The sequence below is a fragment of the Asterias amurensis genome, chromosome 15 (assembly GCF_032118995.1).
Source record: "Asterias amurensis chromosome 15, ASM3211899v1".
Classification (NCBI taxonomy): Eukaryota; Metazoa; Echinodermata; class Asteroidea; order Forcipulatida; family Asteriidae; genus Asterias; species Asterias amurensis.
In genome coordinates this window covers 15,786,240-15,813,389 of record NC_092662.1, presented here as the reverse complement: position 1 = coordinate 15,813,389, position 27,150 = coordinate 15,786,240, and the positions used below count along the sequence as shown (strand labels likewise).

The following is a 27,150-nucleotide window of genomic DNA, read 5'->3' as shown; positions in this document are numbered from 1 at the left end:
TTTTGGAATCGTTCGATTGTTTTAATCCAGTATAACTATAGCTAAATACCACAGCTGAGAAAATTTCATTTAAAAAGGTTGGTTCGCTTGTGAGATACCACCGAACATCTGGACGGTTATGTCCACGCAGGAAGAATAGTCTGAAATTGGAATACCCGATCTGAGAAACGTTTATTAAACAGTTTGGTAAATTTAATTTGACAATACCTTTCGCAAATATTGTTTCTAAATTTGTTGTATAAATCATCAGCAGCTGCAGTGCTTCTTAGACCAAGAATGTTATAATCGTGGATATTTTTTTTAATATAACCAAAGTGTGGATACCCTCACTTTAAAAATGTGTGCTTTTTATTATGGGAATTGCATTCTTAACAGCCACTTATTTTTTATAGTTTATTAATTAATATTTGCTTAAAGAGTTACACAAGACCTTTAATTCACCCCAACACAAACATAACAGTACATTAATGTTCAAATCATCCTTCACTTTCAAAATAGGCTTTACCCATTTTCAAACTCCTTCGAGAGCTTCACATTTAAGTTGTTGTCGTTTCATTTTTTCCATTTAAAAACGACGGTATTTAAAAAAAAAAAAAAAAAGTCGCATGAAGAGTAGAAATGAGGCCACATGCATTTTGACAAATCGTCCTCCCGTTGCCATTCGGGAAATCAAGAACCCCTTGTGAATTGTAACGAACGTGCTTCTCTGTAAAGGTTCGTACATACAGCCTTGATCACATAATCTGCTTGACACACTTGCATTTAGACACAATACTAATAAGGAGTTTCTGTCTCTCTCTCCATAGTTTAATAAAAACAAAATCCAGTGAGAAACTCATTTTCCTGGCCAAGAACATCAAAAGGTCTTGAAATTGAAGTCCAATTCTATTGTACCTCCTTTCATGCAGTTACTCGTCACTGTTGGACCACGTACCAGTAAACGAGTTCCACATTGTCAATCAAAAAATCGTGAAGAACAAAATGGAAATGCGCATGCTAATTTGATGCAACCATATGTAAAACCTTTTCACATAACAGCAATTTAGCAAGGGTCACTTGAAGGACCTTGCTTAGTTTTAGCATGGTTGCGAAATTTTACAAAATGCACATCGTATGAAAGTAGTATGTAAAGAAGGGTAAATTTGAGGATATTTCACTAAGGAACCTGGACAGTCCAAACTTTGTTCTTTCACACGAAATGAAATTTCACAACCATGTTGAAATTTAGCAAGGGACCCCCTACTAAAGTGCTGTCGTGTGGAGAGGGGTTGGATGACCAATGAGGAGCGTACGCGTAAGTCCGCATTTTGTTCTCGGCCATTTACTTTTGGCTTTATAAAATCACTCATCAAGTTTCTTCAGTGACTCAAAATTTCTTTCAGAATTATATCATAGGCAACTATTACGAGTTCGGTAATATGGATGCGAGTTCAGATTCAAAGGGAGAGATGAATCCACCGATGTAAAACAGCAGTAGGTCTATGAGGTTACGGTAAATGCCTAACTGAACCGCGTTTGGAAAAGAAATGTAATAACAGTTTGTGATGATCGACGAGTGTGACTTCATGACATAATCTACTGATTTGGTATGGGCTGACCTACATGTAGAGAGTCTCAACAACCTGTTCCAATTAACTAAAGGACACTCTATCCATACTAGGATGTACCTTTGTCTCGAAACATAACAGCCTGGGGTGGTTCGTTTTATGTGGCACAGCGTTCCGTCTCCAACCTCTCCCTCTTTTTGTGAAATTAAATTCGTAGCATCTAAATGATATGATTTAGCAGTGCTTCAGTAAGGTGGCATCTGAAAAACGTGGTTTTGTAATCTGGTCGATCAAGTTACAGTAAATACTCAAATGTTCTCAGGTTTCGTGGCAGAAGTGCTCACCGAAAAACACGCCAAAATAATTGCCTATTCCACCCAATAAGTGAACTATTCGCTTGACATTCCAGAACACTTCCATAGGACACATTTCTACAGATTTTTGATTGAAATAATTGTTGTTTAGAAAAGCACGGTGTTTGAGGTCCTTAGTATTCTAATTATTTGTCGAAAGTCGCCTGTTATCGCAATTTGTAGGAACTAAGACGCCATTTTGATTTTGTGCACTCGTCGCAGTTGCTTTCTTTGTACAAACATCACGTTCAGTGCTGTGACGTTTTCTTTAAGAAAAAAGAAGGGTTGGTGATTACAGTAACAAATTCCAAATAGCTTTAAGGTAAATTCGTACCAAGAACATTATACATTTATTTTATCAGGTCTTGCCTTGTAAATGTTTAACATTTCTTGTTTCACGAACCGGAACTTGGGTATTAAGGTAAAGCTAAAGTCGTGCAAAAAAGTAAGAAAATTTTTATCACGGTAGTCCTGTCAGGCTTTTGTACAGTAAACGTACATTTTTGTTTTACCAACCAGCTAAAATATCACGGTAAGGCCTTAATACCAAAAAAAGATGTTTTTAACAGTGGGTAACAGTAGACTTCCTGGCTCAGATTTGACCCATAATCGACCCCGTGAGGCCCCATGCCGGGCCCTGATCCATCTGGGTCAGCCTTACTCGGGTAGTGGTTAACAAATGGAGTTTTATCTCAGATTTACGTCAGCTTGATCCATTTTATTATTATTTCGACAACTTCTCGGTCAGTCAGACCCAAATCGGTCAGATCCCTGGGACCCGTAATCCGGGTCAACTCTGACCCGTAATCCGGGTCAACTCTGACCCGAAAGCTTATATAGGTAAAGGTAAAAGATTGTATAATACACATGTTCCTGTTTAAACAAGATTCAATCATACTGATTACTGTTGATGATACATCTAAATCTGACTTTAAAATAATAGTCTTCAAGTCCTTATTTGCTGGAGACCTTTGCAACTTTTCACACAACGTCCCTTTATGAGAGATATCATATTTCTGCTTCTTCAGATATTATCTCCTGGGAACACTTCAAGTCAGCTACAGTTATTAATTTGTAGTTGACGATGATTGCCCGGATGCTTTATGGCGGGAAAATACAAGGTGATCATTGTGTGCAGACAAACTGGCAACAGGAAAAACTATCGCTTGACAGGAAATTGTGTCGGTGTTCTTCAGAAGCTAGTTAAACATTTACAAGAAAAACCTTTGGAGCTGTACACCTCGAAGTAGAGGCAACTGCAAAGGGGACTTTGGCTATAAGTCTAGCGCTTTCATCCGATTGTGGGATAAGGGGAGAGTGTATTGGTAAAGTACACTCTGCATGGATCAATGGCATGGACATATTTGCACAACCATAAGTACATACGGACATTAAAGAGCAGAGTGTGGGGACAGTACACAACCTCCTTCTCACTGATCTACTTACAGGGTGCTTTGTAGCCGATTCTAGCCATAAAATCGATTTCAAATCTATGGAAAGAAGTCCTTGTATATACTATATAGATCAAGTTATGCATAGGAGCGTTTCGATACAAACAACTCTTTTCTATGATTCTTTAACAGTTTAAAGATGGAAGCAAAGTTGATATATTGTAAGCGGCAGTCGGTATACTGAGGTGCCGTAAGTTAATGGGCGGACTTTTAACCTGACTAGCTAAGACCTACGTAAGGGAAAGTGGAGCGATACATATCCACTTTAAAACAACCTATTAGGGAACAGAATTTTTCCTATGTGCTCTTAGGGTGACTAGACAGCGGGAAAATTAATGAGGTTTGTGCTAAAAGGCTGATTTGATCGGATGGTCGTTGAAAACAAGTCTTTGAATCTTAACATGAAAGGCCTGGGGTTTATCCACAATGTAAACACACTTCCAGAGCGGTATATCAAAAGATAAGAACAATTAAGTGTTTCCTACAACAAACATGTGCTCAACTTTTCTTGACAAATTTTTAGACAGGCAAAAAATAGTTAATGACTTGACCTTTCGACCCTAGCAGGATCTTTCTCGAATGCTAAATGACAACACAACACAACACAGCACACATGGACAGGATACGTATAATTTGAAAAAGAAATAGCGGAGAAACTGTTTGAGACTTCACAGCTACACCATTTTACAGACCAATTCACAGACATGCAGTAGATCGCCTGGGGTGGATTTCACAAAGAGTTAGGACTAGTCTTATCTCGAGTTAGGACGAGTTACTAGTCCTAACTTAGGGCTAGCTGTACGTTTTTGATATCTCTTAGGACTAGTCCTAACTGTTTGTGAAATCAACCCCTGGTCTTAAAAGCTTGCATTTTACACCAAATTATTCCCCTCTTTAAAGTGAATTCAATCTCGGCACAGGACTTTGATGATTTCACGTCCACGATTTCTGTCTCTACATAATTTCTCAAGATCTCTAGTTCGTGTAGCACGTGTGGGTGTGTTTGTCTGTTCACAAAAGTACACATGACTTCTGTTTTGCATAATTTTACGCAAAATCATTGAATACATCGCCCTATAAAAATGACAAAGCTTCCGAACATGGTGTCAATTATTGGGTTTGAGTTGTAGTCGGACTGTTTAAACAGATAATATAGAAGTACACATATTGAGCCTCATAACAATATTCATTTGAAATACGCAGATATGGGAAAGTAGTTTCAATTCCGTAGAAACAGCAAATTGACAAAGCATATTTTAAAATAAAATATATGTAGAGTAGTTTGTTAAAAATGTACAAAAGCAAGCCACACACTTTCTCAGAAAAAAATCAAATACATAACGTGTACAGAATCCATAGTGGGTATGACGATACTGCTATATAGCGCCCTCATTATTTCGGTTAGAAGTTTTAAAAAAAAATCAGCTAGCTCGAGCTATGCTTGGGTAAATTTGAAATGTCTCGAATCCTTCTTAACAAATCATCATTAATGACAAGTTCCATACCAATTCAGGGAAATTATTTTGGATAAAAGGCTTTATTTATTTATTCAGAATGTAGCGAAGAAAACGATTTCTGAAGTATATTGTATTAAAGGCACTGGACACGTTTGGTAATTGTCAAAGACCAGTGTTCTCACTGGGTGTATCCCATCATTACATACATAAAACATGTGAACATTTCGACTCAATTTGGTCGTCGAAGCTGCAAGAGAATAATGAAAGAAACAACCATCATTGTGGCACAAATTAGGTTGTGTGCTTTCAGATGCCTATAAACAAGGCTTGAGGCCCGACAGAGAAGTCCTCTAACAATGAGTGAAAAATTACCTCTTTCTCAAAAAACTACGTTACGTCAGAGGGAGCCGTTTCTCACAGTGTTGTATACTATCAACAGCTCTCCATTGCTCTTTACCAAAGAAGTTTTTATGCTAAAAATTATTTTGTGTCCAGTGCCTTTAAGAGAAGAGGGAGAATATTACGACTTGACAGAAAAAATCGTCTTGAAGATATGATTTTGATGATGATGTGACCTTCAAGAAGCAAACCTTGTGTTTTGACAGGCACCAGAGTCTTATGGGTTGCCGGGCTGGGTTACAATTTAATATCATGATGGCCAGAATCAATCAAGAACTAGGGGTTTATAAACTATAGCTATAGCTAATGATATTCTCTGAAATCGGAGGAAAAACTCCGTATGATGACAAAAACTCATGTCTGTAGAGATTCCATCATTAGCTCGTGTGAAGGGGTACAATTTCGTTGTATCATGGTTTCACTATTATGTATCGATTCCTGACGTCTAAAGTGATGCACTCGTTTTTGTTCATTGAAATGTATATGTATTTAAGTCATAAATCAATGCAAATCCAAGTGAAGCAATCTGATCATATTTGGAGCTAAGCTATGGTGCATTTATCATTATGGTATATAACATTTAGAAGCACAGGTGTACTCACTTTAAAGGCAGTGGACACTATTGGTAATTACTCAAAATAATTATTAGCATAAAACCTTTCTTGGTGACAAGTAATAGGGAGAGGTTGATGGTATAAAACATTGTGAGAAACGGCACCCTCTGAAGTGCCATAGTCTCCGTGAAAGAAGTAATTTTCCACGAATTTGATTTCGAGACCTCAGATTTAGAACTTGAGGTCTCGAAATCAACCATCCAAACGCACACAACTTTGTGTGACAAGGGTGTTTTTTTTTCTTTCACTCATATCTCGCAAGTTCGATGACCGATTGAGCTCAAATTTTCACAGGTTTGTTATTTTATGTATATGTTGAGATACACCAACTGTGAAGACTAGTCTTTGACAATTACCAATAGTGTCCACTGCCTTTAACCCATGGACCGTAAGGCACAAACAATGTAATGTTGAAGATGAGAGGGGATAAAAACACAAAACGGGGTTTACCAAAAAATAGGGTAAACTTCAACCACCCACACTCGTGTCGTAAGTACGGGCAGGATGCAAACCGGGGTTCACAAAACTGAATGACAGGGCAGAGACCGATCTGCTAAACTGTCTAATTGTTTTAACTCATCGGGGACGGGTTCAAGGAGAACCCAAAAGAGGAAAAACGTGTACTCTAGCTGCAGGATGATTATGTTTTTAAAATCATACAACAAATTGTGAACTTGACCTTTTAAGGCTTGCAGTCCCTTAACAACATTCATAAAATGTCCTTAAGGAGTATTCCAACATTCTGGTCTAACAGCAAATTAATTTAACTAATTATTGTCATACTAATTATTAAAAGAAAAAATGCGTATGGCTTAATTCCGCACAATCATTTCAATACTATTCCATATAGAGCCATGTACGTTTTACAATATATGGTTTTAACTTAATTTGACGTACATGTTCTCTATACAACTAGGCCTGTCAACGAAAGATCTTAATCTTTAAGTGCGCCCTCTCTTGACTTATGACGACAAGACATTATGCTTGAGAGATGGCAACTTATGTGGCTCAATCCAATATTATGTCAATAATATTCACATGCTAAAATACTTATATGGATGGCAGATGTGCTGTCGTATATACGGACATTTTAAAACCATTATTAACCATGCATTAACTGTTCAGATATCTACTTTATTAACTGTTTACGTGTTAAGAAAATACGATTCGTTTCCGAATCATTTGACATAGAGAAAAAAACATTTCAACATCAGGTGTTTATTCAGTGCTGGATAATTTTAACATGTTTTTATTTTTTATTATTCTGATTTGGAGTTCGCGTAAGTGTGTTCGGTGATAACTTATCACAAACCTTGGTTGTATTTTTGCCAGGAGAATTAGAGCAGTCTGTTTTCATGATTTTAAACCTTTTAGATAACCTATTTGTTATTCTGAGAAATTTGGAACATAATTTGAGGCTTAACAAATGAAAGCGGATCAATAACAAACAGCTGTTTTAAAAAAAATCGTGGAGTAGTTTGACATTTTATTTAATTTGCAATTTATTATAACTTCAGTGTTGCTTTTAAAAGTCACACGTAATGCTTCTTTTGTAGACAATACTCATATAATAGCAACTATCACCGACCGGAAAGTGTAATTAAGTGCAAATTTGTTGTAACTTTTGTTTGCCAAATTCGTCATTGGGATTTCTTTAAGCATCTACTAAAAGCCATCAATGACGTCATCTGGCCAATGTCATCACGTCACCACGAGGGTGCGCTGTTTAATGTCAAAACGCTGACAGTTGTGTAGATGCTCATTTAAAGGCGTATCAAACAATGTACTTTTTCCAGTTGACGCTTTTATTACTTTGCGTCAATTATTCACCGTTGTCGTTGCAGCTAATGGCGTAGCCTGAGCCGTAGCCGTAGCCAAAGTTTTATCGTATGCGGCATAACATTAACATAAAACAACATGGCTGCTCAATGGCTGCTCAATGGCTGCTCAATAGTTAGTCATTACATTTTTCAGTAACAACTTTAACTGATGTAGATAATTTAAAAAAATCTTCAAGTTATTTTGTGCAAACGGAATTAAACTAAACAAAAAAAAACAACAACAAAAACAAACAAACAAACAATCAATCAAATAAACAAAACTTGATGAAGAGAATGTAAATTCATAAGTTTTCCTTTAAATTGAGTCTTAAACGGCAGCTAGAAATATAAAAATGGGAGGTTTTTTGCCTAAGAAAAGTGAATTAGACCAGGGTATATGTCTCGCTAAATACTACTTTACCACAAATCTACCATCAGGCAGAAGACATTCTCCGTAAATTCTATTACCTCGTTCTAAAACTGCCTCATTAATGAGGGCCAATTCTGTCAATCAATAAAAAGATTAAGAGGAGATCTGGAGATGTCAAAAGCTTCTTCACTTTACATCAATCACAATCGGGATTGTAGCCCACTGCATTGCCAAGACAAACCTTTTCTTCTTCAAGAGTGAGCGCCTTGCCACAAAGACACTCATCTTGAGAGTTGAGACTCGCATAGCAAAGGTCACCAATGTAGTTTGGCCAAATTAAAACTGTAGAGATATATATGTATCATGTGAAATTTAGTGCATTGACGTTATAGGGGGTCTATACTTCCCTCTTAAGCCGTGTGCAATTCTGAACACGCCAATGGAGCAACTTAATTGACTTTTTTTTACGTCGAATATGCAATTCAAGTCATTCAGAATACAATTGATACAGCTACTGTGGAATTGTCAAGTAAAATTAATTTGAGTGGAAGAAGTGTGTGTGAATATAACTTAATTAAAAAAACGGCGAAGCCAATACGGAAAAGAGGTTCAGTGTTTGTAGTTAAGGGGTCTCTGAACGTTTTTTTTTTTTTTTTTTTTTTTTTTTTTTAATTCAACGAATATATAAGTAAGCAGGTCAGAGTTGATTGTTTAGCGGTTTTCAAGAAGACTTGTTTGTGTTTTCATGAACAAAAACCTTTTTTTTCATGGATAGCTGGTCCTGAAATTTGTTTGCTATGATTAACAGATACTCCTTAAACAAAATATTGTTCCATTTAATGAATATTTTCTCGTCTGAGCTTCAAATATGAATCTGAATTTATTAAAGGAACACGTGGCCTTGGTTGGATCGGACGAGTTGGTCTTTGAAAAGCGTTTGAAACCGCTTGTTACGAAATGAATATGGTTAGAAAGAGGTTTTAAAAGTAGAATACAATGATCCACACAAATATGCCTTGAAATTGCGTGGTTTTCCTTTTACCTCGTCGACAAGCTCGGTCGGCCGACTGTGTTAGTTCGCAAAGAAAAACGAAAACCAAGCAATTTCGAGGTAAATTTGTGTAGATCATTGTATTCTACTTTTACAACATCTTTCTAACCATATGCATTTCATTAAAAAAACGGTTACAAACGCTTTTCAAAGACAAACTCGACCGATCCGAGGCAACGTGTTCCTTTAATAAATCATATTTTTTAGTGATGATGGAAATCATGTTGACGTTAAATCTTCATTGTGTAAGTTGATACCCTTCTGATTATAAGAGCGGCGTTAGGCATTTTGTGTTCTGAACGAGCAGTGACTTTTTTGTCCAGAAATTGTCCTCCTTTAATTTACAGATACTCACTTAGTAGCAACATTGTTTCATTTACAAAGATTCTCTTCTCTCGTCTCACGTTCAATATGAATCTAAATTCTTTCAGAAATCCAACTGTGATGAGGGAAACAATATTTTGGTAGAAACTTCATTATGTGACTAGAAACCTCCATGACACCCTTAAATGATGATAAGAGAGGCTTAGGCCCATGCCTGGGTGGTTTTTTAATGTGCGTGCTGATGGTTGCAGTAGCATTTTAATTAAAGCATCACCACACACTGCGGTCCCATGTCTAGTGTGATTTTATCACTAAAACATTAACTCTCTAAAGCTTGTCACATTTCAAAGGTCTCTCATTTAAAAACCGTTGGCAACTTGAAGCTTATGATAAGAAGTTATTTGACTTTTAACATAAACATGAAAATACATTTAAGACACGCTTAGATGGGTTTCAAATTACATTGGGGTAAATTATTATTCCCTCTAACAGTTCAATGCTTCATCTAATGTTCTCATTTCCAAGGTGTCATTTTGGAAATACGGTTGACATGTTGATAAATCACTCAAGGTAACCGAAATAATGATTTGCGAAAAGTGGGTTTGAAATTGTGTTATCATGACCTGACATAAAAGGATACCAAACTCTAGCGATATCATGCTTTCCAATTCGCTGAAATTAATGTTGTGTCATCTTTTTGTTGTTCCTTATTCCATGAAGTTTAGCGGAAGTAGTTTGTCCAATGATATATAAACCAGTCTTTGTAACTGTATAAAATCAACCGACATAATGATTTGCGAAAGGGGTGTTCAATATTACGTTCCAATGACCTGACTCAAAAGGCTACCAAACTCTAGCGGTATCATGCTATCCATTTCACTGAAATTAATTTTGTAAAGATGATTTCATCTTTCTTTATTAATTTCTCTCCGTGAAGTTTAGCGGAAGTGGTTTTGCATATGAATACCCAATGATATAGAAAACCAGTCTTGTGACTGTATAAGGTCTGACTGTATATAAGGTCATTCCGTAAAATTGATTATGTACGCTTACAATTCATAACTGACTTTCACTGTATGAAAAGGTAACGCCCATTGACAGTATGCGTGGGTGAGACCCCCGCCGTGTATTCTGCACTTTAGCAGGCCGGGGTCGGGCCAGCGGGCCAGAGAGCCAGCGAGCCAGCGAGCCAGCGAGCCAGCGAGCCGCGGGCATATCTAAAGCGAATTACTGCTTTCATACAAACCCGGAAGCTCGTCGATCTGCCTAGCCGTGCACGATCTGTGACCATCCCTGAAATGTCTTGTGTGCCAACTGATGGCAAAACTTAATATTGCTGGATGATGGTGCCTCAAATTAAAATAATATACTCCTCCGTGGTATTTATATTAGATAGACATGGTTACATGAGATTGGAGGAAGGAGGTGGGAGGTGGCAGATTTAAGGAAAGCCGTCTTCAAGTGCCTAAAAAAAACGTAACACGAATTCGGATGCTTCAATTTTGTCACAACTTTAAATTTTCTGCTCTAAGTTGGAATGAATAACTATTTTTCGCAATATATACGAACAAATAATTATTTCTTATACATTATAGAGTGGTTTATTGAGCTTTATGCAGCAATTATGATAATTTGTTAAGTACAACATAAATTGACAAAATAAAGTTTGTGAAGCCAATATCTGTAACTGCCCTTAAAAATACTTGGTCTGTATCAAACTTTACAAGCTGGCTAATAAATTAATATAATTTGATATAGTAGAAGTGATCTCACATAAAATATGACATCGGTTATACGTAGATCATGTGATGCTGTACAAGGAGTATTTTAGTTTATTTAGAAACACAATGACGAGGTTGACTTTAAAAGCTATCCCTTAATTGTCTTTTAAGTGCTTTGACAATTACTTTTATTGTTTTATCCTTACTCCTGTAATCCTTTCCTTGTGTGTGTGTCGTCACTGAACGGACAAAGGTAATTTCACTTCAGACAGACAAAAACTATTAAGTGTCCAGTGACGTTATTTCAATAAAGGTTTAATTGAATACGAGAGTCAAAATCTCATAAAGCGTAATCAATCTAATAATGCAAACATAATAATTTTGAATCAGCCAACAAACAAAAAACTGGTAGAGGACGACTGTAATTCATGGCCACTCCTTTATTAAAAAGACAAATAATGTAAAGCTTTTTTGTAATTAACAACACATGGTACGGGCTTTAGAAATGGCCTTAACTCATCAGGTACAATCTACGTGAAGATCGACAATCATTAAGCCTTGCTTTAGAGGTGGCGACAGTAACTCATACATTAATTTTATCTCGGATTGAATTATTGTTTGCGAACAATCTGGTTAATCAAACAAAAATAACAATACTAACTATTGTAAATTTATACGAGGATTTGTGATTGAAGTTGATTTTCTTTTAAGAGAGTGTAAAGATAGTTATGGTGGTTAAGAGATGAGTTTTTTTTAAAGGCAAAGTATTCCTCAGTGTTTTTTTTTTTTAACCATACGCGATTGTTTTAATTTATATAATTATAGATAGGGAAAATGAAATTCAAAAGATAGTTGCGTTTTTTGAGATATCGCTGAAAATCCGGATCGAATTTGTCTTCGTAGGAAAACGTAATCCTATATGGAATGCACACTCTGAGAAGCGCTACTGCAGTAACGCTTCTCAGACTAAATTTTGGGGCACACAAACTGTTATCTTTTTACATAACCAAATTTCTTTGTTTCTCAAAATGCTTCATAATTTTTAGAGCCAAGGTTTGCCTCTAACCATTGCCAGTAAGCTTAAGAGTGATTACCTAACGTATATCCTTTCATCTAATGTTGTTCCATATATCATCGCGGGAAGTTATGAAATATGGGATTTTTAAAAGATCTTCTTGTTTGTTTACATAAGAGTTATTTCTGAATGATAATGGTGGAAACCCCATATCAACCAATCTTTCGTTTAGTTCAGGTAGTACCTTGCATAGTCGACTAAGTTCTAGAGAGCTGTTATAATTATAGGACTATATGTATAACCAGCTGAAGACATTTTTAATGTGCATCCATAATAAGTTCATGAATAAATAATGAATATATTGGATTAGGAAGATTGCAGTCCTCTTTGGGGAAGTCACCCACACAGATTGTGAAACTCCATCCCACACTCTGCCAGGCAAAGATACTGTAAGAGTTTCCACAAATGCAAACTGCTCAATCACACCTCTACACCTCTAGATCAATCAATTATTGGGTTTTTTATATGAACTACAAGAGTTGTCGAAACTGGGCGTTCATTTTATTTGTTTGTTGGGTGTGTTTGGGTGTTGGTTTGGTTTTTGTTCTTTTTTTTCTTCCAAAAGTTTAAATTTCAAGCATAGAGAATTGAATTAATTTACCACATTAATACGAATTTTTTAAAAAATTCTCGAAATGTTCTCAAAATTGGACTGCCCAAGTGGCACTTCGTCTTTTTCAAACAAATGTGAAAATTTCAAGACGGATATATTTTTTGTGTTAAATGTGTATAAATACAAATTATTTTTACAAATCAAAGGGAACATACACATTCAACTTTTCAATACATTTGCAATAGCACTGTTCAGATCCCGAAGATACAAAAACGAAGTCAACAAATTGGTGATCGGTAGTTATGACAACAATTTTGGTTTCCATGACGTTGTTTTGGGCACTGATGATGATTAAGTTTTACGGTCACTTTTCAAGCCTCAAGATGAGATACTGTTTATGTCCAGTCAACCAATCAAGTACAAACAATCGTGTTTGCGTGAGAATTTAATTCCATGGCAATTGAGAATGAGGTACAAATACGACTTGTCTAACTCTCAGAGAGTGGTTTGTAGTTGGGCTAGGAATTGCTGATTTCCTGTCCACAGTGTGGCCCGTAGGTGCATCATCAGCTATCATTGACTGAAGAGTCCTTGATACCTGGAGTGGTTTGTCGAGTACGCCAACAATGACGTACCGTGCTGGATTTATCTCGCTCAAGTTTTGCCGCTCATACAAGAGCAAATTAAATACCGACAGATTGTAGCAAATTGTACAAAGATGAATATACAGCAACTGGGTCCAAATTCAAAGGGCCTAAGCATAGAAAGTAGCTAAGCACAACAAAACTATGCTTACCAACATAAGGGTAAACCAGCTTAAATAATGCCATGTACATTCTGCGACTTGTATCCTGCCCATGTTTGCTTAGCAGAAAAGTGTTAAGCAGTATTTTCTGCTTAAGCAGCTCTATGAAATTGAGCCCTGACGTGCTTGTGTGTTGTTTATCAAGTTTCCTTTTCAGGCAATCTAATTAAAAATTGACGCATTTCATTAATTTGAGGTGGAATTTAAAGAGGGTGGACGTTGGCGTAAAGTAACGTGACACGTAATGATGGGATTATTATTTATGTTTGAATGTACTCGTCGCACATGGGCAATGATGCATACAATTTGCAGGTCAGTAACAACTTATGTTATTTTATTTTTGTTGTGTTTTTTTGAACCCGAATTGAAAGTGCATCCACCGTCTAAGGAATGTTGCTAACGTTTTCAATCTAAACATGACGGTCATTTTGTCAAAAATCATGGGTTAATAACTTCTTATCTATTACTTATAAATAAAACGTAAGATATATATAAATTAATTTTCGTCTGCGTTTGTTAAGACCAGAAATTAGAGTTTATTTGTGGTTTGAACCCGAGCACTTAAAATTTTCTGGCCTGACTTTCCTGGCCTCGGCCTTCAGGGATATCCGCCCTTCAATATGCATTTTGTCCATTTAATTCGGATAATTTAATTTAAATGGCAGAACCCTATCTGCTCAAACTGATCACGAAATAATTATCAAAATCACCAATGATACGCGATGTGTGTATATATATAAATGTCTACAGCATCGCTGACAGTCACACCAGTTGCTTCTACACTTTATTTTAAGCCGGTTGTTGGAAAGAAATAATAGACGCTGATCGCAGACGATTTCTGGATATCTAAATGAATTACTTTGAAGAAGAAGAAGAAAAGGGAGCTCCGGGCACATTGAACATTGTTTAATGAGTAACTTGCGCTTATCTGGAGATACTAAAATGTTATCCATCTTCATCTATCCCTGACAAGGCAAATTAGACAATCTATTGGTAGGGAAAAAACGAGAAGATTGAGGCAACCCACTCGACGCAGTTATGGCGAACAATCATGCTCACAAAAACAACTGTCGGTTGGATTGTACGAATTCATCTTCTGGGAAGAACTCAAAAAGGGAGAAAAGGAAGAAGGAAAGGACCGTGTTTTTTATTGAACCGCCGCCCCCGAAAGAAAAGGTGAGTTTTTTGGGGCGGGAAATTTAGCGTATATTTTCCTTATGATCCACGCGTTCGTCAGATTATGACGTGATAAACAAAGTATTATTTTCACGAAGTGTTGAAGTAGTAGTTCATAATGATAATAATATAAATTGTGTGTGTTTATAGTACCGTTTTCTCCTTGAGTTTATCATTTTTAATGGCTGCATAAACTCTTGAGGTTATGAATATTTAACGCTCACTTGACGATGTGTGTATGCTTCATTGCACCTGTAAGTTAGTTTCCTATTGGTTTCGTAGCATTCTGCGACTGGGTGAGATACCAGAGTATTATATAGCCTATCTATCGTGTGTATTTGTTCACCGACGTTTTGCTATAGCTCCACGACGAGCAATGTATACAGCACCTCATAGTGGTGGGAGATAGGAACCGTAATTGAGTTAAGAGACATTTACATGTTGGCCAACTCCTTGTTAGTGAATCGGCACGTCTTTGTAGAAGAACCAGTGTTTGCACGGAAGGGGTGAATCGCAAGTCAGACGTTTTGACCAGCTCTTGCTTAAAGCAAGGTGGACTGACTGACCTGCACTACTATCTTGGTGTGGGGGTTGGCGTGTGGTGCCCGAAGGATTGCACATGATGATCATCAGACCACACGTCCACATCTCACCAACACACATCTTCGTCATCTATCAAACCGCAACCTCTTTCTCAATCTAACACCTCCACCGTATATAGAAGAAAACAAAACAATTGTATACGCAGAAAGCCAACGCTATCAAGTTGCTTTAATATCCGATGGAGAGACGACAAGCTATGGATAATTAAGAGTCCTTTGGGAAAAGCGATCAATTTAATAGCGGTATCAACTACAACCTACAAACCCAAAACAGCACAACTCGTTTTGAGATTGTGTCACCACTTTTTGCAAAAGCTGAAAGTTGCAGGTTTGATATCCATCTGCACGGTCTACCTCACTGATCAGAGGAGGGAACGGGAGGCTACGCTATACGCACGTATCCCAACCCCGGCCTACGTCAATAACTCCTCATTCACAAACAACATTTGGACTTATCAAGTTGGATTCCTAGCTGGGAGATGGTGTTTGTAGATTCTAGACCAAGTCTGGTGTGACAAGAGGGTTTTAAAGACCGAGAGGGAGAGAGATGACTGATGAGGCACCGGTGATCACTGAGAAACCCTTGTATTTGAGAACAATTCCTCATCATAATCGAGGACATGGACATGGACATGGGGGTCACGGAGCGAGAAGAATGTCTGTAAGTTACCACCAAATCATATTGCATTTTACACCTTATAGTGCATTGTGCTTAGCGTGACTAACAAAATACCTTTATGCCATGACCACATCACAGAGGAAAAGTGGTGTTGTCTTGGATTTGGAGAAATGTTTGTTGAGTATAATGAGGGATCATTTGTAATAATTAGCGGCGTTATTTGATTGCTAATGAGTTTGTTAAGCGTTCGAACAAACATTCAGTAATGTGTTTCTGTTTTGACAATCGATATTTTAATCACTTTTAATATTATTTTGTCTTGCATAATGTGGCTATGTTATTATGCGAAGCTGACCTTCAGCTATCACATACTGCCCGATACCAACACGTAATTATCAATACTGGAATTAATTCGTTAAAACTCAACGTGAACTCAAACGATAGCTGAGATGCTTCAGCTTGAATCAATTATAAACAACTCATTATTTTTCAATTTCAAAATTTAATAGCGCAAAGTAAAACTTGTAACTGAATGCACAAAAGTGTACCGACTCCCGAAGTACTTTTTTAGAGAGATATTTATAAAAACTTGACTTAGTTTCACATTTTTTGTTATCACAAATCGCTCAAAATGTCATTGCTGGTTTGTGTATTCATCTTTAACATGCCCATATGTTTCCAAAACAAATATTCAATTTTTGCCCAGTACCTTTCGAGACAAGCTAAATTCTTTATCAACCTAAACGTGATTTGATGCACTCGTATGTTTAAATTCAGTGTGACAGATCGAGTTTTTACTATGAGTGCTGGAAAAAACATCTTTGTGAATTGCAAGCTTCGAGAAATGTAAACAAAAAGGGGAAAGAGGTAATAGTGGCCACGATCCTGATTAATTTGTTTACATGCCGTATGACAAATCTAGTCTTGCCACTGAAACTTGCGCGCTGTAGTAGCTGTGTTCCAGCTCAGCCCCTTCTTATAAAATTGATGTCATTTTTTCATAATTTCTTAACAACATGTGGGATTAGTTTTTGCTGCTTCGGTTGTGTTCAGTGACGTGTATACAATGTATTGCAATAAAAAAAAAACAGTCATTTGTGCCGATCAGGGGTTTGACCATTTGAATGGCATGTTCTACTTTTTCATTTGATTAAGTACCCTCATGATGTTCTGATAGTAGAATCAAACTAAAGATCGACCTAATAATAGAAGATTCCTGAGGCAAGACGTGCTATCTTCCTCTAGAATCTTAACACCAATGAGAGCATTTTCAATGGTAGGATTATTAATGAAGGAAACAAAGCAAGCTCTGATGGTCGTGTCTTACAGTGAAAGGTTTGCTTTTAAAGAAATCAAATGTTAAGTTGACCGACGGGGGGAATTCGATTTACATTAATGCTTTCTGAGAATTGTACACTTTAAAGATCAGTGGCTGATTTGTCAATAAGACTCTTATTTTCCTCTGTACTTTCTAGAAAAGAAAATCCATCTTACGAGCAAAGCCATTTCCACAACTGTTTCAAATAAGGATCAGTGGCTTATTTGTTGATAAAGCAAATTTGTTTCCCTTTACTTAAAAGAAAAAAGAAAATCCATCTTAAAAGCGAATTAAGATCAATGGCTTATTTGTCGATAACAGCTCATGTTTTCCCCCTGTGCTCTCTAAGAAAGGAAATCTTAAAATCGAAGACATTTCCACAACTTTTTTGAAGAATGCATTTAGTACATAGTATACGCAGGAACTAGTTTTGTATCTGTCCAATGTATTAATCATAATAACAATCTGAAAGTTGATTAAATTTTTATTTTAATCTACAACCGTCCATAGAGTATAATGTCTCAAGACAGACACCATTACAATCCAAACAAAATTACATTGTCCCTTAAGAATTAGATTATTATTTCTTACAAAAACAGTTTGTAGGATTGTGTCTTCCTGTTTATAAATATTAAAGGAATATTACTGATTATCATCAGCTTATATTTGTGACATACACACGGGGGGGGGGGCAAGCCTTCTTTTTTTCCCCTCCAATATTGGGGTTTTATGGTTGGCATTACGCGTGAGTAATCGGTGTGTGCTAAAGCAGGTGGTGACCGTACAATGTTTTCATACTCGACCGGTTCGGATTGCTTTGGGCCAGACCGACTCGGAGGAAATATTTGCCCCTGCCGAACGAACGGGGCTGATAAAACTCCAATGAAATATTGCCCCCTCGTTGGCGTTTTTAGAAGTCCCTATAGACCGTAGCTTCGCAAATTGTTTGGGTTTTGCTGTTAATTAACATCGAGGTAGAGTAAAGATTGTTGTTTTCGAATACGAGCTGGAGATATTGGATTCTACATCAACATGGTATTCCTTTAAAATTTGACCATCTGTTTACGATTGTCAAATTTCAGTACTCGCTTAAATAAATCATTAGTTAAATTAAATCGTGATCGTGACCCGACATACTAAAGTCGGTTTGCAATCACAATATTATGTGGTTTTATTTAACATGCAAACCTAATTTGCAAATATGTATTTAAATAATAAAGTTCAAGGAGATAATTGTGTTTTGTTTGGTGCAGTTGTTGTGACAGTAGACGGCTTGTCTTGGATTGGCGGATTATTTGGTCATGGTTGTAACATTCTAAATTGAGATCTAACTAGATTAGGGTTTGATTGTGTTTGTTCTGAGTGACGACGGGGCATGTCATTACGGACTTTTACTGCACAAAATCGTTTTAATAATTTTCATTTGGTGATCAGAGTAACTTATTGTTTACAGGGTAACAGTAAAACTGAATAATACAAACATTTTGAGAGAAAAATAAAGTTTAGTCATGTTACTTTATTTGGTCGATCGGGACTTAGAAGGCAAAACAAATGTACAGATGTATGTATTTTGTTTTATAGTTATACCATAGAGCTATAATATACCACACAACCTGATCTGAGACAATGTTATTGGAAAACTTTTCGCAAATTTACATTCATGTCATAATATCGCGATAGGTAAACACCCAAGAGATATTTGTAGCCGATATTTTCGATTTCTTAGTGTGGATTCTCAAACATTGATACCTAAACTAAACATTTTGTCACATGGACACCATGTGGACATGGACACCATGTTGACATGTCTTCGAGCCACTCAAAGTGTAGCCTGGGTCATTAATGTATATACAACGGGTACAGTGTAGGGCTGGGTATAGGATGGTCCTGGCTATATATTAAGGTACTGGAATTTGGATACGGTTCTTATTTACCTCAAGTACAGGGTTTGGGCTACAAAGACGGGGATTGGGCTACATTAGGGTACATGTCTATATATGGATTTGACTACGTTTAATCCTGGGTTACCTCAGGGTTTGGGCTACAAAGTTGGGGTTAAGGCTACGTTAAGGTAGGTCCTACATGGATTTGACTACATTTAGTTCCGGGTCCGGTTACCTTTTAATAAAGGGATTGGGGTTACATGTATGTTTGGGCTACATTAACGTACAAAGATATGGATACATTTAATTCACCTTTACCTTAGGTACAGGGTTGGAGCATTACATTAAGTTTTGGACACTAAGGTACAGGGGTTTTGGCTAAAGTCCTCATCTTGGGTACTGGGTTTGGGCTACATTAAGGGTTTGGTTAAATTAATGTACATGAATTCGGTTACATTAAGTCATGTAGTACCTTTGGGATACATTTAACTGTAAGCTGCATGTATGTGTTTTACACACGTGAGAGTACAATATTTATATTGGTCATTCAATAGAATTATCTGGGACTTTTAACATCTGGCGTCTGTAAAAATATACCCTCCCTTTCAGGACAACATACGGTTTGGAGAGGTCGTTTATCATCTATGAACACATAGAACATTCACATGATGTGTGTATCATATACGCCTAATCAAAGTGATTTCAACACAAATATGAAATCCAAAACTTAATCTTAGTTATTCTACGGATTGGTGATTATTATTAGAGCACTCGGCAGTTTGACGTTAGAAAAGGGAGTTCAATATACCGACTTTCAAGAGTACAAGCAGGTGGATTTTGAAATGAAAATGTGTCCCGTCAAAATTAAACGTCTTTATGATGTTTCTCTTCAAGACGACATAGCACAAAATCGGACTGATATCGTGTTTTTTTTTCTCCTTTACAATGCATGAGTTTCTTTTTGCACATAACTTACAAAATGCTTGCACTATATGCAAGGTAGTTGACATTTTTAAGACATGCATAAAAAGTTAACGGCCTGATCGTTTTGATTGCATGGCGACGTTTTCGAATGATTTATGACAACACAACCAGCAAGAACATGTAACTAAGTGCAACATAAGTGGTGAATTGAAAATACATGAATACATTAACAAATGTTTGCGTTTATACCAATGTCCTTTTGGTTGATAAGCAGTTTGCAATCAGCTCATTCTATTTTCTAAATCTTGCAGGTAGGCCAATAAGATACAAGTTTACGATCGTGTGATCTAAACATGACAAATATTGATAACGAACGATACGAGGTTACTGTTCCAATGCTCATTTTGAAAAATTATTTCCAATATCCATTTAAATGCCATATAACTTTTATGGTGCTTTTTCATTAAAAGAAAACACTCAAGCTAAGTTATTATGGTAATTGTCAAAAACCCTCACTTTTATTACAAAATAATGCATAACTTAACAAAACCGGTGAAAATTTGGGCTGAGTTGCTCATCAGAGTAGCGAGTAAATAATAGTAAAATAAACACCCTTGTTATACATAATGTGTTTTTAGATGCATGAGAAAGGCTTTAGGCCTGAAGCCTTTCTCAGATTCAAATTCGTTGGTGAAAAATTATCTTTCTCTCTCACTCTCTCTCTCTCTCTCTCTCTCTCTCTCTCTCTCTCTTGAAGTACCTTGCTTCAAATGGTATCGTTTCTATCAATATAATATCAACAGCTCTCCATTGCTCTTCACCATGTAATTGTTAAGGTCATTAATTTATGGAGTAATTGCAAAACGTCTCCTTTAAAGTGTTTAGTTCATATAAATGAAGATATGATAAGTTCATGTGAATGTTGCAGGTACGTACATCTGCAGTTGTGTACTTTATCTGTCACGTCGCTTACGTAGTTGAGTTGCAGCACTAACCACTTCTATCACACAAAGGGAATGGTTTCATCCAGCAATACTTTGCATATAACAAAGTATTTCGACTGGAAATGGTTTGTGCGCACTGAATGCTATAATATTGAGCGCAAATGATGAATGTTGCAGGTACATGTACATCTGAAGTTGTGTACTTTATCTGTCAGGTCGCTTACTTAGTTGAATTGCAGCACTAAACCACTTCTATCACACATAGGGAATGGTTATATCCAGCAATACTTTGCATAACAAAGTATTTCGACTGGAAATGGTTTGTGCGCACTGAATGTTATAATATTGAGCGCAAATGATGAATGTTGCAGGTACATGTACATCTGAAGTTGTGTACTTTATCTGTCAGGTCGCTTACTTAGTTGAATTGCAGCACTAAACCACTTCTATCACACAAAGGGAATGGTTTCATCCAGCAATACTTTGCATATAACAAAGTATTTCGACTGGAAATGGTTTGTGCGCACTGAATGTTATAATATTGAGCGCAAATGATGAATGTTGCAAGTACATGTACATCTGCAGTTGTGTACTTTATCTGTCAGGTCGCTTACGTAGTTGAATTGCAGCACTAACCACTTCTGTCACACAAAGGGAATGGTTTCATCCAGCAATACTTTGCATATAACAAAGTATTTCGACTGGAAATGGTTTGTGCACACTGAATGCTATAATATTGAGCGCAAATGATGAATGTTGCAGGTACATCTGAAGTTGTGTACTTTATCTGTCAGGTCGCTTACTTAGTTGAATTGCAGCACTAACCACTTCTTCACACAAAGGGAATGGTTTCATCCAGCAATACTTTGCATATAATAAAGTATTTCGACTGGAAATGGTTTGTGCGCACTGAATGCTATAATATTGAGCGCAAATGATGAATGTTGCAGGTACATGTACATCTGAAGTTGTGTACTTTATCTGTCAGGTCGCTTACTTAGTTGAATTGCAGCACTAACCACTTCTATCACACATAGGGAATGGTTTCATTTGCATATAACAAAGTATTTCGACTGAAAATGGTTTGTGCGCACTGAATGTTATAATATTGAGTGCTGAAATGATGATTTAGCAAATGATGATTTTATCATTTGCAAATGATGAGTAGCAACTGACACATTTTGCACAGCATTTCGCTCTGCTATATACAAGGTAAAATCGTTCACTGACACTATTCTTTAGGTCTGGTGAACACATTACTATAACACTGTATGGTTTGGGTAAATCCGTCTGTATCTACACCCAAACCACACAGTGCACTCCTACAGTGGCCACCATCTCAAAAAGGCTAACAGTGACATGATAAAAACTGAAGAGCTTAGTAAAATAGTTGTTTTTGTGGAATAAATTATGCATGGAGGTCGTGGTGTACACGTGAAAGACCATTAGTGCTGATGGAGCTGACAACACCAGATGCATGAACTGGTCGCCTTTCACACAACACCCGAAAATAATTTTTTTTATGCACGTTCGCCCCCAAAAGGCTAAAATCCACTCTTGGTATGGGGCTACAAGAAGAACAATAAATAAATATGAAATGAACTCAGGGTAGCTGAATGTAGGAATTTTCGATTCCTCTTAAAACCGGACGGAACTTTGTTTTCTACACTACGAATTTGCCACTGTCGTAGTGCTTTTCTACGGGGAATTTGTTTTCTTATAAATCGATTAAAAAAAGGGAATCCTTAAAAACAAAATTTAATCAGCCACATACAACAGCCGTTAATTATGAATCTGACAAATCTGACTGATCAAAGAAAAAAATGAAAGGAAGTTTATCTCAATATACTGAGGTTATCATATAAACCAGTATCCGATTATCTACTTGAAAATACATAAAACAGTCGTCAATTCTGATCTGAGTTCACCATTATGAAATATTGGGATAATCTTTATATTTGGATCACAAAGTACACAAACACTATCTAATTTTCAAACCTGAAATGACATGTAACAGCCGTTAAATTGATTCTCAACTCACCAAACAAAACATGACAGAACCCTGGGTGAGAGAAAACCAAGGTTTAAAGACAAAAAAATAACTGTCTGGCCGGCTAATAAAACAGCGAACCACGAAGCTGTGATGTGTGTTTGTGTGCGGCTGTTTTGTTAGTGTGAACTAGACGACTTCTATTCAGCATACAGCACTTAGGGTGTGAGGATAGACACCTGAGTGACTGATCCAATGACACATACACGTTAAGACATTTTCTTAGATTGGCACAAACTAATGTACATTATCAAAGGCACTGGAAACTATTTGTAATTATACAAAACAATTATTAGCATAAAAAAAACTTAATTGGTAACGAGCAATGGAGAGCTGTTGATAGTATACAACATTGTGAGAAACGGCTCCCTCTGATGTTAACATAGTTTTTGGGAAAGAAGTAACTTTTAACTCAAAAAATAAAAGACTTCTCAGCTGAAGTCTTTTATTATGCATATGAAACAAGGGTGTTTTTCTTTCAATATTCTCTTGCAATTTTGATAACCATATTAGAGTCCAAATTTTCACTGAGTTAGTATTTTATGCGTATGTTGGGATACACCAAGTGAATACTGGTCTTGGACAATTACTAAACGTGTCCAGTGCCTTTAAGACCCTTTTTAAGATTGGTTAATATTTCTCTACTGGATACAATCCAGCTTCAGCTGTATGTTGATAAATCCGATGACTTTAAAAGATTAATTTGACCACAAAAAAGCGTTGAATACGAATAGATGGACTTTTTTTAGCGTTTGGAATGTTCGAATATTTTGGTTTGAATTGAGTGCTTAGATTTCGGAAGAATTTGTAATATAACGAGTATGATTTTTGAATACTGTTCACTGGCACATGTGATGTATTTATATTCGGTTGCACTTTGTTGGAATTTAATTTTGTTGAAATATTTGGAAGAGCGATGATATGAATAACATAATGTTACGTAATTACTCAAAATAATTATTGGCATAAAACCTTACATGGTGACGAGTAATGGTACAAAACATGTTGAGAAATGGCTCCCTCTGAAGTGCCATAGTTTTCGAGAAAGAAGTAATTTTCCACGAATTTGATTTCGAGACCTCAGGTTTAGAACTTGAGGTCTCGAAATCAACCATCTAAACGCACACACCTTCGTGTGACAAGGGTGTTTTTTTTTTTCTTTTATTATTATCTCGCAAGTTCGATGACCGATTGAGCTCAAATTTTCACAGGTTTTTTATTTTATGTTGAGATACACCAACTGTGAAGGCTAGTCTTTGACAGTTACCAATAGTGTCCACTGCCTTTAATACTTCGTAGCATTAATGATTTTCAAAATGCTTTGTATCGAAAGCTGCTGTATAACTTCTAAACCAAGTAAGTTTTATTGCCATAATTTTAAGAGTGATTACCAAACGATCTCCCCTTTAAGGGGTGTGTCGTTCTGCTTACAAATGAGTCGATGATTTTACATTGGCTTTGTGAAGAAAGAGGACAATACCGTCACGTGGAGAGTTGAATTTGTCTTCAGGCTAGGTTTCTAACGACAACGGTTGTAGGGAATGTTCATGGTTCACCCCACAATGTACTGTACTTTTAAAACTCAAAGGAAGAAATTGCCAAGATCGGCTCAGTATAAAGGTTCATAGGAACCTAGGGTTTCTATAGAAATCTAAGTCGTAGTTCATATTATAAGAGTAATAGGCCACAAAGGAAACTGACTGGGTAAATTTTAAATAATTTTGGATTGAATGAAGAGAGCACCACAGCACGCAAATCCGGAGGTCGTTGGTTCAAATCCAACTCTTATTTTTACAAAATAATGTACATACATTAAAACCATTATACACTTTCGGAACAGAAACACAAATTTAAGTTCGCATATTTACAAATAACTTACAGGGTTTACAAAATGTAATGGTGAAAGACTACTCTTGAAATATTATTCCATGCAATGCTTTACTTTTTGAGAAAACATTACAACAAGTATCAATTATCGCTAACGAGAATTACGGATTTATTTTAACCTATGTCATGACACGGCGAAACGTGCGGAAACAAGGTATTTTTTCCCGTTATTTTCTCCCGACTCCGATGACCGATTGAGCCTAAATTTTCACAGCTTTGTTATTCTATATATATTTTGGTGATACACAAGTGTGGGCTTTTGCACAATACTGTTTACCAGAAGCGTCCACTGCCTTTAAATGCTTCTATGAAACCATAAAATGGTGATTTGATAAAACTCATCCTTACGGAAATCTTCACGAACAGTGAGTTTATTATTTACAAATAATGTTAAAAAAATAATGGTCCAAATTCGATATCATCCTTTTTCGGATGACCAACATTTTCCAACCTTGTCTGGTGTACACTAGCCAGAACTACCTTTATTCTTAGGTGTATACACCCTTATGCTTCCCCCTTATGCATGCCAAAATTGACTACAAATTAATTTAGAGCTGAGTCGAGCTCCGTTTTATAAGTTCAGCTGACATTTCTACAGCGGATATCGGTATGGTATATCTGTAATTAGGGAGAGAAAATGCAAAAGGGCGAGGAGCCTGGACAGTAATGAAGAAATCACCAATCACATGCAGGCATGGTTGTGGGATGGAGGCTGTGACTTCATTGCTTGACTGATCATAGGGGAAGTGTGGTATAGAGCTACGCCAACTAGTTATGACATCGTGAATGGGGATGTATTTTCATATAAAACAGGGTGTAGAGCCTACTTAAATAAGGAATAACATTTTCTAAATCAAACTTCAGATAAATAGATTGAAAAATACACCTTGGTGTTGATACTGGGAATTACTTATACATGTGTAGTTGAGATTCAATATTAGATATTGGGTATTATTTACTCTGAGCTATTTCGAGGAACATACAAATATCAGAAAGGGTGGCCTATAAGTCAGAGAAGCAGATCCCAGAATCTCATTCATTTCATTAATTGATTATGTTTTCATCTGATTTTGACTGTGAACTGTAAATTCTATTCGACTTCTTTACAGAATGAACGTATGGACAGCAGTCAGTCTCATCGTATCACTCATTTTGGCCTCAAAGTCTGACACAAAAGCTGGACAGGGGCAGTTATGGTTTAAAAAAAGTTGACAAGTGTCATTTTACATATGTGTACAGCCAGACCCCTGCCAACGATAAAATTATAAGATAAGAACTCAAAAGTTATTAAAATCACACAACAGTAAACTTGACAAAAACAAAACCAATTGAACACCATCAAAATAGGAAGCAGCGTGACAACAGTTTTAAAACCCAAAACAAGACAAGGTTCCCAAGGCCAAACATGGACTTAAAACCATCTATACAGCCAAAATAAAACTAGGACCACAGAACATTTTTAAGATGGTTCCTTGATATACGTTTCACTCTTGATAATCCTAAATGACATACTTTGAATAAATTCAGGATGTTGATTTGACAAATTATTCCTCGCTTTGCATAATCGGACAATACCCGGTTGGTTAAATTGCCTTTTCGTGTATTCCGTATGATCATTTTGGGGTAAAACAACAACAAAACAAAACACAAAACTATGACTTTGGCCTTCAGTATCCATGTACGTAGATAGAGGTTGACATTCGAATAACTAATTAAATAACAAATGCTTGTAGTAGGCAGTACCAAGCCATGCATTGCGTTGTGTGTTGTGATACAGTATACATTTATCATTAATATGCTTTTTATTAAATCTTATTAGAGGAGCGAGTTCAGAGCTGCACCGCTGCTGTCGTTTACAATGTAGAGACCGATTTATATGTTTTTTTATTTACCGCTCTTACTGAATCCAAAAGCTCTGCTCACCCGACATTTTGTCTACTTTTAATTGGTTTGCTATTTTCGAAAATTTGGAGGGGGAGGGATAAAGTACTTATACAAAACACTGGGGAAAAAAAACGTTTTGTACGCATTATAAACAAAACAAAAGTAGTTTCACTGATTTTATTATTTTGTACAAATGTATTCTCACTGATTGAATTTAAGACTGATTTACCTAAATATAGAAAACGTAGCGGACATTACGACTCATTATACGATGAACTTTACCAATTGAGAGATATTTATGTCCATGTTTGGAGTAAACAGCA

General features: G+C 36.5%; 1 protein-coding gene across 4 annotated transcripts in view; it reads left to right on the top strand.

Moving 5' to 3' along the window:
• The window catches only part of LOC139947950 (short transient receptor potential channel 4-like), a 162,963-nt gene that overhangs the window by 72,572 nt on the left and 63,241 nt on the right, over positions 1 to 27,150 (top strand). The window contains exon 1 of one of the 4 annotated variants that reach the window (XM_071945831.1): positions 15,866 to 15,979. The exons of the other annotated variants lie outside the window; for them this stretch is intronic. Coding sequence (XP_071801932.1) covers positions 15,866 to 15,979 — 114 coding nt within the window. Of the gene's footprint in view, positions 1 to 15,865; positions 15,980 to 27,150 lie in introns of those variants that run through there. 4 annotated transcript variants of the gene reach the window in all.